Source organism: Nasonia vitripennis, chromosome 1 (assembly GCF_009193385.2).
Source record: "Nasonia vitripennis strain AsymCx chromosome 1, Nvit_psr_1.1, whole genome shotgun sequence".
NCBI lineage: Eukaryota > Metazoa > Arthropoda > Insecta > Hymenoptera > Pteromalidae > Nasonia > Nasonia vitripennis.
In genome coordinates, this window is record NC_045757.1 from 1286657 (window position 1) to 1300000 (window position 13344).

General features: G+C 37.9%; 3 protein-coding genes across 7 annotated transcripts in view; 2 read left to right on the forward strand and 1 right to left on the reverse strand.

Annotated features, from left to right (window-relative positions):
* Positions 1 to 85: 85 nt before the first annotated feature.
* Positions 86 to 2956, forward strand: LOC103315479. Of its 3 annotated transcripts, XM_008204539.4 has the most exons (8): positions 86 to 795; positions 865 to 1229; positions 1310 to 1602; positions 1685 to 1817; positions 1882 to 2084; positions 2154 to 2243; positions 2304 to 2464; positions 2536 to 2956. In XM_008204539.4, exons 3-8 carry the CDS (start codon positions 1435 to 1437, stop codon positions 2792 to 2794), a joined length of 1014 nt encoding a protein of 337 aa, XP_008202761.1. In that variant the 5' UTR covers positions 86 to 795; positions 865 to 1229; positions 1310 to 1434; the 3' UTR covers positions 2795 to 2956. The 3 variants fall into 3 exon arrangements, with proteins under 3 accessions (XP_008202761.1, XP_031777587.1, XP_032451817.1); XM_031921727.2 differs by having other exon boundaries at positions 86 to 1229; XM_032595926.1 differs by lacking the exons at positions 86 to 795; positions 865 to 1229.
* Positions 2957 to 3021: 65 nt separating this feature from the next.
* Positions 3022 to 8656, forward strand: LOC103315526 (glutamate [NMDA] receptor subunit 1-like). Its single transcript, XM_016981289.2, has 8 exons — positions 3022 to 3553; positions 3639 to 4129; positions 4220 to 4546; positions 4641 to 4806; positions 4879 to 5081; positions 5144 to 5233; positions 5289 to 5449; positions 5521 to 8656. Exons 1-8 carry the CDS (start codon positions 3388 to 3390, stop codon positions 5777 to 5779), a joined length of 1863 nt encoding a protein of 620 aa, XP_016836778.1. The 5' UTR covers positions 3022 to 3387; the 3' UTR covers positions 5780 to 8656.
* Positions 8657 to 8750: 94 nt separating this feature from the next.
* The window catches only part of LOC100122037 (CCR4-NOT transcription complex subunit 6-like), a 287898-nt gene continuing 283304 nt past the window's right edge, over positions 8751 to 13344 (reverse strand). For all 3 annotated transcript variants that reach the window (XM_031921708.2, XM_031921706.2, XM_031921707.2), the window contains one exon: positions 8751 to 13344. This exon is cut by the window's right edge and continues 1264 nt beyond it. The gene's annotated coding sequence lies outside the window, so the exon portion shown is untranslated.

Sequence of the window (13344 nt, forward strand, 5' to 3'; positions counted from 1 at the left end):
CTCACTTATCGCGAGGCGTTATTTGGACGCCGTTTACTTCGTTTAAGCCGACGAGATCAATTACGGCTGCTTTGCTGTCCCCCTCGTCGCATTGTTTACCCTGCTACCGGCGGAGACTATTATACGAATACAAAATAAAAACAATCATACCCTCCGGGGCTTGTTTTAGGCGTCCGGTGGCTTTGTCCGAATAATAAATGTATCTATATGTACATCGAGCCGGGAAGGCTGCGGATGAACGTAGGTAGAAACAATGGTGCGAGGGCAATTTAAAGTAAGGAAACGCGAGATTAGTCGGTCGATTCGAAGTGCTGCTTTTTACGGTTACGCGCGACGAGGGGTATAACAGTATGGATTTTTGTTATTAACAAAGGAGTCGGTTTCGATTTTGTTCACCCAGTGTATAATCCAGTAGTTTAGTTCAACACCCGCAATTGTCCGATCAGCAGATCACACACAGAGTTTATTGCGGACACCGAGCAAGTGCACAGCCGGACAATCCCGGCATTAGAAGCTAAGTCCGCGTATTGATTTGATTCTAGCGATGAATAAAGGGAAAGTTGACGAACAGTCGCTCGTTGATCTTGAAATTGGGTGAAAAAATTGTCCTTCTCGTAGCAGGACCGACAATGGGCCATTTATTGCCGCTGCTTTTTGTCTACTCCATTTTTAATGTCAACGGTACCGGTGATGACGCGCCCGGCTTCTTTCGAAACGTCACTAAGTTGTTCCAAGATATACTAAAATTTTACCGGTTCTCGGGCATATTTTTCGTGGTCGACGATGCGTTAAAGGGTAACATCACGTTTATGTTTCACACGAATTTCCAAACGCATTCAACGCACATTTGTGATAACTTCACAGGTGATCAGTTACGAACATCTGGGAGAAATGAGCGAAAATCGTCGTCGTGGTTATCATCGTTCGCCTCTCTTTATCCTATTGATCGAGGACACGAAAAATCTTGAGCACTTCCAAATTTCGACAAAGAACTCGGATATTTCGGCCCACTGCTGGTTTGCGATAATCGGGACTGGAGCCGGTATCGACTGCGAGAACCCCGTAGGCAATCCGCTTAATTTGAAAATGGACACGAGGATGATTGCTTATTGTTATGGAAGCAGAAATATCAACAAGTTCTATTCCATCTTCGAAAACACGACTGAGGTCGTAGAACTTGGCGTTTGGACGCCTGGGTCGCATTTATTTATTAAAACAAGGTGGCTATGGTACGTGGCATTTTCGGTTGCATAGCTATAGTTTATTATGATTGATATAAGATCATACTTGTGTTCTATTACATTAACAGCGACCAAATACGTCGATTGCGTACAATCATAACCGCGGGTATTACCTTTCCAACTTAACAGAAGAGTTGAAGAACGTCTCCAACTTCCAAATTAACATAACGGTGAAGGAGGATATGAAGGTCTCATGAAGGCGATGTTTGAAAAGAAGGCGGATATCGCGGTCGCGCTTCTCAGTATTTCGAATAGTCGACTGGACCAGGTGGACTTCACCATTCGTCTGATGAATTCACACACCTACCTCTATGCTAGACTGCCCAATTCGACCAACATTCAATGGTCGGCTTATTTTCGAGTGAGTTATAATACTGGCGGATTTTGTTAAGGTTTTACGATCTATTGCAGTAATATTGGTCCCATTTCAACGTTTCCCATAGGTATTCGACAAATACTCATGGATAACATTGGGGCTGACAAAGAATAAGATGCAACGGCCTTATTTCAACTGCAGGATGTTTCTGGACAATTTTATCAATGTCTGGGGTATCTATACTCAACAAGGTCTACCAGGTACAACCTGTCTTTTTTGGATGTAACCCCCGTAATAATTAAACGTCTTTACACTGTAATGTAGAACCACCAAACAATACAACCACTCAGATACTTTGCTTCTGGGTCCTCTTGTCATCCTTGTTTATAAACGCTCTCTATTCGGTCTCCATAACCAGCTACATTACAGTCCTGACGACCTTCCTGCCGTTCTCCACAATCGGTGAATTCTTGAAATCGGATTATCAACTCATAGTCTTGAATGCTAGTCGTGACGAAGATTTGATAGTGAGTTCATCGTTATATTCTTTATTTACAGTATATTTGAGAAGTAATATCTTAAATGATTGATCTTAGCTCCACGGTGATCCTCTAGTGGGAGTCTTGAAAATCCGTTTGAGGACAGATAAGCCCATGCCTGTACAACCATACGACGGATTTCAACAGGTATGATGTTAAATATAAGCTAACTTGATGGATGTATAATGCTTTTTTAAATAAATTTAGGCGTGTCGTGAGAAAATTGCATACTACTCCGATGAAACAGCGTTTTCCGGAAGCAACCAAAAATTGCCCTGTGTTTTGGGGTCGTTAAAGCTGTCAAGAGTAGAGTGGATGTCATTAGCTTTGGCGAAAGACAGTCCCTACACGGAGACGCTAAACTATTAGTACGTACACTGTCTGCTGTCGTATAAATATCAGTTGTTGAGTACTGATTTGTGCGTTAACTATTTTACAGCATTTTGCGACTGATGAACAACGGTATACTGCAACGATTGAAATCAAAGTATCTCTACAAGTACGAGGAGTTGACCGATTCAAATCCGAATTACGTGACCTTGTGGGAGGTCATGCCGATCTTGGCTATCTGGTTGATCGGGGTCATCGCCGCGTTGCTTGTACTTTGTCTGGAAGTTCGAGTGCACAATTATTGTCGAAGCATTCCGAAACATCCGGTGGCGAAGAGCAATATCAAGCCTCGTATCTCTTGGAAGTGATGGACCTTTGTCGGATAGATCAGGACAATAATGTGATTAAAAGAAAAATGCCTGGTGTGCTGAGAAGGTAATGAAGAATTACTCAAGAATTATATCATAGAATATCGATGTAATAATAATTTAATAAAATACGCAGTTTTAAATAAAAAATTATCTCTAAAACTTCAGTCTACTTTCATTCCATTTTATGCCCGTCGTTTTCTGAAATCATATGTAAAAAGCTCTAATGTTCTGGTTTAGTCATCAAATCACTTATTACTAAATAAAATTGATCGCGCTTATCTAAATAATCAGTGCCAATAAAGACTGAATTTAACGTAGATACCGCGCTAACAGTCATTCATGCAGCGAGTATTGATATGGTTTCATACTATCAATTACCTTATCAGTGAATACAATTCATTGGTCATTATGCGGATGCACAGCCGGACAAACCCGTCATTAGGTAAGTGCACGTACTGATTTTATTCTTGCGAAAAATAAGGAGAAAGTTGTTTAACAGTTGCTTATTGATCTCGACATTGCGCGTGTGAAATATTGTTGTTCATGCAGTAGGTCAAAGCCTGGTTTCGCACACGTGTCGTTTGTTGACGATGAAGTATTTATTGTTGTTGACTTTTGTGAATTTAATTTTTAAAGTCAATGGCATCGACGTTGATAAACGAGCGGTCCTCTTTGAAAAAGTTATTCCGTTGATTCAAGATATAATAAGCTTCTACAACTCGTTCGGCGTATATTTCGTTTTTGAGTCGCACATTGGTAAGGTTTTTATTTTTCACAATCGTACTACCATTGATATTTTTCACTATGTAGTAGATGGCTTAAGCCTGAGAATTGTTTGCAGACGACTGCAACCTGGATTTGAAAACGTGGGAAAATACGGCCGTAAGGTGGCTGTCTCGCATGTACATAATGTCACAAGTGATCGATTACAATAACTTAGAAGAGATGAGTCAGAAACATCGTCGCGGATATTCTCGCTCGCCTCTATTTGTTATATTTGTCGAAGACACCAAAAGTCTTGAGCACTTTCGAAATTCGATCCGGAACTCTGATATTTCGGCCTACTCCTGGTTCGCGTTAATCGGGGAAAGTACCGGTATCGACTGCAAGAACCCCCAAGGCAATCCGCTTAATTTGAAAATGGACACGAGGATGATCGCTAATTGTCAAAAAAGTTGGAATATCATGAAGTACTACTCCATCTTCGAAAACACGACCGAGGCCGTGCAGTTGGCGGTTTGGGCACCTGGCTCACATTTGATTATCGAGAGCGATGATAACGTGCTGCAGGTCAAGAAGAATATGAAGGGTATAGCTCTCAGAGGAGCTGTCGTACGTATGATTTTTCCTTGTTGCATAATTATAATTTTATGATTGACCAGTCGATTCAAATACTATAATTCTATTTTGTTGCACATACAGCGACCAGCCACGTCGGCTGCGTACAATCAAAACTGGAAGAATTACCTTACAAAGTTAAAGGCAGAGTTGGAGAACGTCGCTAACTTTACAATCAACGTCACAGTAAATGATGACAGTTGCGGCTACCAAGACGAAGATACCAAAAAGTGGTTCGGTCTCATGAAGGCGATGTCCGAGAATAGGGCGGACATCGTGATAGCGCTACTCAGTATGTCTAATACTCGACTGCAGGTGGTCGACTTTACCATCCCTTTGATGACTACGCACGTCCACCTCTATGCTAGACTGCCTAATTCGACCAACATTCAATGGTCGGCTTATTTTCGAGTGGGTGTATTGATATTGATATTGGATTTTTTAAGAAAATAAATATTACAGTTTATGATCTTTGCTTAATTTACTTAATTTCAACATTATCTAGGTATTTGACAAATACTCGTGGATGGCATTAGGACTGACAGTACTGATTCTCTCAGCGGTATTGGGGTTGACGAAAAATAAGATGCAAAGACCTTATTTCAATTCCAGGACGTATTTAGAGAATTTCATCAACGTCTGGGGTATCTATACTCAACAAGGTCTACCAGGTATAATCTTCACTTCTTTTCAATGCAATTTAATGTGATTAAGGACAAAGCGCCTTTCAATCTGTTATATAGAACCACCAAACAACCAGGCAAGTCAAATGCTTTGTTTTTGGATCCTCCTATCGTCCTTGTTTATTAACGCTCTCTATTCGGCTTCCATAACCAGCTACATTACAGTCCTAACGACCGTCCTGCCGTTCTCCACAATCGATGAATTTTTGAATTCGGATTATCAACTCATCATCTTGAATGGCAGCCGAGGCGAAGATTTGATAGTGAGTTCTATTCTTTATTTACAGTATATTTGAGAAGTAATATCTTAAATGATTGATCTTAGCTCCACGGAGATCCTCTAGTGGGAGTCTTGAAAGAACATTTGAGGACTAACAAACCCATGCCTGTACAGCCATACGAAGGATTCCAACAGGTTAGTACGAAGTGAGCCAACTTAATTGATGTATAATGCTTTTTTAATAATTTAGGCCTGTCGTGAGAAAATCGCTTTTTACTCTAACGAGGTCTCGTTCTCCGGAAGCAACCAAATATTGTCATGTGTTCTGGGCTCGCTACAGCTGCCAAGAATAGAGTGGATGTCATTAGCTTTGGCGAAAGACAGTCCCTACACGGAGACGCTAAACTATTAGTACGTACAATGTCTTCTGTCGTATAAATATCAGTTGTTGAGTACTGATTTGTGCGTTAACTATTTTACAGCATTTTGCGACTGATGAACAACGGTATAATGCAACGATTGAAATCAAAGTATCTCTACAAGTACGAGGAGTTGACCGATTCAAATCCGAATTACGTGACCTTGTGGGAGGTCATGCCGATCTTGGCTATCTTGTTGATCGGGGTCATCACCGCGTTGCTTGTACTTTGTCTGGAAGTTCGAGTGCACAATTATTGTCGAAGCATTCCGAAACATCCGGCGGTGAAGAGCAATATCAAGCCTCGTATCGCTTGGAAGTGACTGACTTTTGATTGACGAACGTGCGCAGTAGCCAAATAGATCAGAACAAAATTATGTGATTAAAAGAATATATATGAAATTTTAAATTTAAAATCATATAATAACTGAATTGCTGTGTGGATTTAAGCACTGATTCCAGTATGATTGTTCACTGTCTTCTAGCAAAACGTATCAGGCTCTTTGTTAAATTTACTTGAGGATGTAGCAATTAAGCATATGTACAAAATTAAGAATGCAGGTATAACAAAGTCGTTACAATAAAACACAGCCAGTGTGTGTGTGTGTACTGACAAAGAAATAAGGATCCTGCTTACAAAACGAAAAAATAACAAACACTCGTCGGTTATGTTTTAAAATTTTTATATTTTTCCATTTATTTCGTATTTATTTTAATAAATCGATACATTCAATCATGATTCAAACGCAGCCCATATACAATCATTGCATTTTATTCAAGAAATAGAGAAGAAATTAAGGTGATCTAGTGTTGTCCATATCGTAAAATGATGATCATGCAATTGTGGTTCTTCTTAATCGAAGTCATACACCGAACTGACGAAATTTCACACGTGTGTAATTTTTAACTCTTGTTTTGCATCCTATTATAACACAGATCTCGACGTCATAACTATTTAGCACTAACATTTGAAATTTTTTTCCCTTACACCTTAAAAATTACATCTCATGCCTTTACAACGTATGATCGGGCGTTCGCAACCCAATACATTGAAGAAAACAGAGCTTCTTTCGAAGCGACACACGTTCGCTTAAAAGGTACAGCGTTTTGCTTGCGTAATATTTGCTTCATTTTTTTTTTATACAATTCTATATATTACAAAAACGAGTCGCACGACGTGTCGCGGCGCGCTGATCCTCAGCCGAGGCGTCGAGCTCGAGGTTCTTCCGTCTTAGAGACTGTAAAAAAATATAAAACATCGTCGATAAAAAAATTAATTTAAAAAATGTACAATATAGTATATCCAGTAGCTTAAAACTACGAAAAACTTCGCGCTCGACCAACACAGGGGCCGTGCGAGGATCGAGCTCTCTAACGTGAGATCGACGTTAAAAATTTGATTAAAATACGAGGTGCGATAGCTCGATTTTTTTTAAATTTCCTTTTTACACGTGGCTTTATAGCGATTAACAAATTCTTTTTTTTTTTTTGGTTCTTTCCTGCTTTCGCGCTGGACTCTGTTTTCTTTGTGGCTTTGGTGCTAATGCATACGCCGGATCCTCGAGCAGCTGTTATTTTAATTTTTTTGTACAAAATGGAGATTGGTCTTGTTTACACGCGATGTATGGTACAAACGTCTTTGTCTAATGTACAATCGTTTTGCGGGCAGCGAACAACGTATTCACACAGTAAACTAATGTAGGTGTCGAAGTGTAATTGGAATTTGAAATTTCTAGTCCAAATGTCAGCTTCATTTGAGCGGGAAATTTGAAACAGCAAACACACTTTAGCACCTTATCAACGAAAAAAACGTCGCGAACGCAATCTCTTAAAGATAAGGTCTGCCCGTGAAAGAATATTGGATTTCTGCTCGAGAATCCGCGAATCTTTATGGATCGAGGCTGCGAGTGCGGGTTTACCCGAGAAAGGCGCGTGTATGAGTCCGGTGAACAACTGCCTGTGGTGATATTAGAAGAAATTAAAGGGACGAGCGAACTCTGTTCGGGCGAGTCAAGAGGCTCCGCAGTCCAGAAGCTGTTGGCATCATCATAGAAAAAATTCGGAATCGCGATTTGTGTAATATGCTCTCCGGAGCTTCTTGATTCACCTATTATTGTATACATTGGTTACAGTGCCTGTGGCTGTGTTTTCGTATCTTTCAAAATGGTACATGGCTAATTCGATTCTCTCTATTTGATTTCCTATTAGATCTCAGCCGAGACTCGTGTATGTAATCCCTTTTATGTAATCCTTTAAATTTCTCTCTAGTTTCCTCCGCCTCACTTACAAAAGTACAGATTCAACTGCGCTGTGTTCGTCCTGAACGCAGTTTCGTCTTTACTTCTTATTTTTCATTATAATACATTATACTTAGACCTCTAAATCCATGGAAGTGAAGCCCCCCGAAGCTGCCTCAGCGCCCAAGTGCCACGTCATTCGTTTACAGCGTGTGTATTTTTACAGTGAAAGCGCAATTCTTAAATTTGGTCGTATCTCTAATTTTAATTTCGTACATAATCGCGTCGCTGGATCATTGACAAAAATCTCAGCGGTCGATAGCGGCGAGCTCTCGAGCTTGAAGAACTTCCACTCGAGCAAATCCAGGCATAACAAACATACTTTTGTTTTGGCTGGCGACCGAAGTCGAAGATTTGTACATCTCGTCAATGGTAGTTAAACTTGTTTAAAGTTTTGCTGTAATGATATGGTAAAGTGCGAATGATCAGCCACCAGAGATTTTATAATACTCATTAATAGTATATAAGTCTTAAAGTGCACAACCGAAATTGAAGTATGGAAATGTTTGTTACACTTGGATCCTATTGACTCTTTTAATAATAAATTTGTAAAGAATGCACGTGGCACTGTGCAGGCAGGATCGCCTCAATTTTTTATCCACTATAACTTATATTCTTACATTGTTTTTTCTTTCTCTCTGTTTTCTAGGGACTACGCATTATGCTTAGGAGTCTGGGTTATGAAGTATAGATACATTACAGTAGTTCCTTTATCTCTTATCTTAATCTTTCTTTCATTTCATTTTATGCACATCGTTGTTCAAAATCATATAGAAAAGGTACTAAAAATTCCCTGGATCTGACGGAATTACATCTATTCACATCACTTAGAACATAGACATCGTTACAGTCGCTGATATAACCTTTGCTTTGCTTCATTTTCATTTATAATTAAATTGAATAGTGACAATGAAAAAAAGATCACCTATCTAAATAATTAGTACTAAAAGTCTAAACTAAATGTAGATACCTCCATAACAATCATTCGTGCAGCGAGTAGCTTGAAAAAACTGTACTTTATTATTTATTAAAGTTACGTATCGACGGAGAAAAAAATTCAACATATACACAGTAAACGCAGAGATCTGTGTGAGTCACTTTACATTCGACAATATAAATGGAATTATGCCTATGAAGAAGATGGACCGGTGATGTGTACAGTGAGTCGGCTGTATTAAACTATTTTTACAAGAAATCGGCGACAGAGTCGACTTTGGTGAATCAGAAAATTGCTCAAATTTACGATACAATGAAAAAAGTCAAATTGTTTTAAAAATACTCGATTTCCCGTTCGCTTTGCGTGGCAGCATGTTATGTACTACGCTAAAAAATGAAATTTCGATTGAGATTAATTCGTTTTTGCCTTAACTTTATGAATACTTTTAAGTCAACCAATTATTTTGGAGTCAAGTATAGAAATCACAAGATTCACCTAAGCCTCTCCTCACAATAAAAGGACAATCGAGAGACGTTTCGAATTATTAACCACGTTATGGTGAATTTTATCATAACGCTTAAAGTAAAAAACATAAAAAATGTATACACATTCTGCTGATATTAGTCATTCGATTGTGCTTCTTCGTCCATCAAATTTATACATTATAATATAGATTATATGCAGCAATATTATCATAAACTCTAGTTACGTCTATAACGCAGTCGCCAGTCACACTGTAAATTCTAAAATTATACAGGCACAGCGATGCCCTCGAGTCGATGTTGACATTTCATTGGTCAATAAGCGATATTTTAATTTCTCTAAGGAGTTTATTTTATCGTTTAACGAAACTATGATTTATGCGTCTATGCGGCAAACTGATGTCAGTTTTTGTATAATCGAGTTTCGAAAAATGTACAATAGTTCTGCTTGAGTAATGACGTGAAAAATGTCAAATGTTGACGCATACAATTTTTCGCCTGCGGCTCCGAAAGAATTATCGTGCACATCGTAGCTTCGTACAAAGAAAGTATTACAGATTTTCAAGTAATTTCATTATAATCGGTCTGAGTATCAATCAGAATTCTCAAGTGATTATTATTTTGCTACATGATTTAAGAATTCGATATTTCATTTTTTACAATTGGAGCGAAACACTGTCGTAATTTTATAATTTGAAATGATTTATCAATCTAATCGCTACGTCACAACACACACGCTCTCACGACTTGCTCACAACATTCGCACCGAAGACTCGAACACACGAGTTCTTATATACCCGTTACACCCCCTCCCAACCCCGTTTGTTTTTATTCAGTAGATCGAATAAGTAATAGTGCTCTATCACAAATTTTTATTTATTCACGTATGCAGAAATACCTTAAAAACTGCTCTCTATAAAACCGAGCCAAGTTGGCACTTCGAAGCAGACACACATTTCTTTGAATACTGTGTTGTATGTACGTTTAAAATAATTTGAAAATAATAGAACAAAAATGAAGACACACGTTTGTAAATAAAATCGGAATACAAACGAAAGAGCTATCAAATGTATCATGGATGGTAGATTTACGCAATCGCGTTGGACCGCATTGAAGGTACAAGCAAAATACATTTAAAAACATTTTCGTTTCGTGAAAGAGTTCCTATGCATACTATTGTACAGTTGTAAAAAAAGTGGCTTCGAAGTCCAAACAAAATACTTGGCCCTGGCATGCATGTGTGTGATATCAAAGAAAAATAAAGTACACAACGCTGTTAGGCCCTACGACGTCGTCACGAACGCAATATATATCTCTGGTATTATTAATTTGCGACTGGATCGACACGAGGAGAACGCGTTATTATCGATGTAGAACAACAGGACGTACAAATACTCTTTTTCGCAAATGCCTAACCCTTGAATTATTTTAAATTGTTTACCATAATCCCTTGACGATAACGTTAATATTTTATCTCTACGTGATTTCGATAAATCTTTTTATTTTGCCACTTACTTTCTCACTTTCTCACCCTTAAACTTTTTCAGATCCAAGCGCTCGCGCGAAGGAGACTTGAATAGTACCGACGAGTGGCGGACAACTCTGATACGATCTTGTGTCTCTCGTCGCTGCTGCTGTGAAAATTGTTCGATTGACCCCGGATAAGATATACACGGACTATTTTTCGTTGATAAAAGTTCCACTTTTCCTATTATTAGATTATAACGCAATTTCCTTTCTTTTTACAAACATAGCTATTCTGACGGTTCTTCTCGCAATCGTTTGTATACATTTGCTGGATATTGTTCTGTTATTCTCTCTTGCAATGAAACGACAGCTATGTGAAGATAAGACACTACTAAGCCGTGAGTAGGAGGAGTGCTTAAAGCAGTACAAAAGTCTTAGTTTCTTTATCGATAATTATTATTTTTTTATTATTTTGTTTTCTTCCTGTAAACGTTAAATGTAAATAAATACTAGGAATTAAAGTCAGTCTGTCCTTTTTTTAATTCTTCGCGGTTGGAATTTCGGAATAACAAGAGGAAAAGGGCGTTTTTGTACATGAGAGCGCGAAGCACGAAAACTGGACGTCGGTCTTAGATGATCAGAAAATCAGCTTGGCATCAAGATACAATCGGGGATTCGGTTACACCAAACCGCAAATGAACAAGTTGATCAGGTCTCGATAAAGTTAATTTTAAGGTCACGTCTTGTTCGATGCAACCGATAGAGCGATTTTCAAGTCGGTACGCCCAAAATTTATGTTCGTAATCATGTCTAATCGAACATATCGACATTTCACTTATTTACGCTTTGAAGTAATTACATATTGTCGCAAACGCGATTTTCGCTCTTCGAAAACGGAGAAAATACTGCGCATAAGCTTTCGAATGTGTATTTTTCTGTGTGTCTAGTGCATCTGTATGCGTATCTGTATGTGTATGTGTATGCGTGCGTGCGTACCTGTATATGTGTGAATAACGTGTAGTTGTGCATGGATAAAAAAACGTACAAAGCATAATCCGTGATAGTGCTTGAATGTTCTGTCATGGCGCGCAATATTATTAGTATTGTAGACATATAATTGCAACAGCATTATTTAAAAAATATAATTGAAAAAATTATTTTGTACAGAATTTAATATGCATAAGCATAAATAGGTATCGCGCGCCGAATTTTCTTTGTATTAGATCGTTGAATGCTTGAAATTTTTACGCGGTACAATGATGTCACATGTAAGTTATTCGATTTATATAAAACTGAACATAAATTAAGAGTCAAAAAGCAGCTACGATAATCTTTATTACATTTTAACTTTCGCGGTGCAAAAAGCGGATAGAAGCTAAGCTATTATACACGAAGGTTCTTTGCGATTCCTAAAACAATCTGTTTAGTAAAAGGTAATAAAAAATTTACGATCATTCCCGTTTTTAACTAAGAAAGCATAATATAAATAGTCGGAGTATTATAGAATGCGAATTCAGTAGCTACAGGCTAACACGATTCAACAAACGAAAATAATTAGTAAAATGATCCACAGTTAATACTCCTAACAGCGTAGACGGTTAAAAATTATGTATAATTAATCATAATCAGGGAAATATATACATGAATCGAGTATCTTATTTCACTCTCAATAAATACACATCTAAAAGTCTTTCAAGTTGTGCAAATAAACATATTTATCGTAGAAAAAAATAAGTTTAAAAATTCATTTTTTGTATTGCAATGTTTTACAGAAATTATCGTAAAAAAACTTTTAGACATATCTCCAACTATTTTACAAGTACTTTCTCACTAAAGTATGGATTGCACTTCGAATAGCTAAATAAATTATCGTGATAGGAAAATGCAACATCTAAATTCATGCACAATGTTGAAAGAAAAAAGTGTAATTACTGTAAACAACGTTTACGAGACGCGGGTCTGTCTGAGTATACAATAATGTGAACAAAATACATTGGGGAAAAAAGGTAGATTGAATAGCCTGACTGATCTTTGCACGCTCGTCGAGCGAAAGTGTGTCGAAGAGACGCTATGACGTGTTTAAAACGCATACAACGCTTAGATATTATTTATAACCGTACTTACAAATTACACTTTTCCTACTATATCATCTACATCCTTACGCTTTATGTATAACATTATCATTTATCAATATATACGTGGCCAATAAGAACAGATTTGTACTTGCATTGAAATTGTTTAAGTCAACTCCAATCACTTCGCACAGCCCAGTGTAGCGTGTATGTTATCAATATTTTTTGTTTTCATTTATCCTTGAAAAATACAATTTCTTTCTCTCCGCCTTCTTCCTCATTATTTATTTATCTTTTTGTTTGTTTGTTTGTTTTTCACCTCAACTGGATGGCAGCGTTCTTATATAAAAAATGTGCATATCTCCGAATGGTTTCGAGAACGCTCTTGGTTACTTTGGGATACTTGATTACTTTTGCTTAATAGGTTGTAGGGCTTTTCTGGCAGACGCTCAAAATATCTTACTCGTGACACTCTCATGATTCTGTACAATTATACGTGGGTGTTATCCATTTTCGAGACTTCTTCCGTACGTACGTCCTGTCTACACAGAAGAAGAAAAAGGGCTTCTCTTCTCTCACACTGAGCGCATCCGAATCGTTCGACGCGTCGATATATCACAGAGGTTTGATCGG

What these genes read in the sequence shown, in the direction of transcription:
- LOC103315479 (XM_031921727.2), top strand. Translation starts at nt 1,435, where the DNA reads ATGAAGGCGATGTTTGAAAAGAAGGCGGATATCGCGGTCGCGCTTCTC. An exon ending in AATGGTCGGCTTATTTTCGA is followed by an intron (nt 1,603 to 1,684) that starts GTGAGTTATAAT and finishes CGTTTCCCATAG; the next exon opens with GTATTCGACAAATACTCATG. An exon ending in TACTCAACAAGGTCTACCAG is followed by an intron (nt 1,818 to 1,881) that starts GTACAACCTGTC and finishes ACTGTAATGTAG; the next exon opens with AACCACCAAACAATACAACC.
- LOC103315526 (XM_016981289.2), top strand. Translation starts at nt 3,388, where the DNA reads ATGAAGTATTTATTGTTGTTGACTTTTGTGAATTTAATTTTTAAAGTC. An exon ending in AATGGTCGGCTTATTTTCGA is followed by an intron (nt 4,547 to 4,640) that starts GTGGGTGTATTG and finishes AACATTATCTAG; the next exon opens with GTATTTGACAAATACTCGTG. An exon ending in ACGGAGACGCTAAACTATTA is followed by an intron (nt 5,450 to 5,520) that starts GTACGTACAATG and finishes ACTATTTTACAG; the next exon opens with CATTTTGCGACTGATGAACA.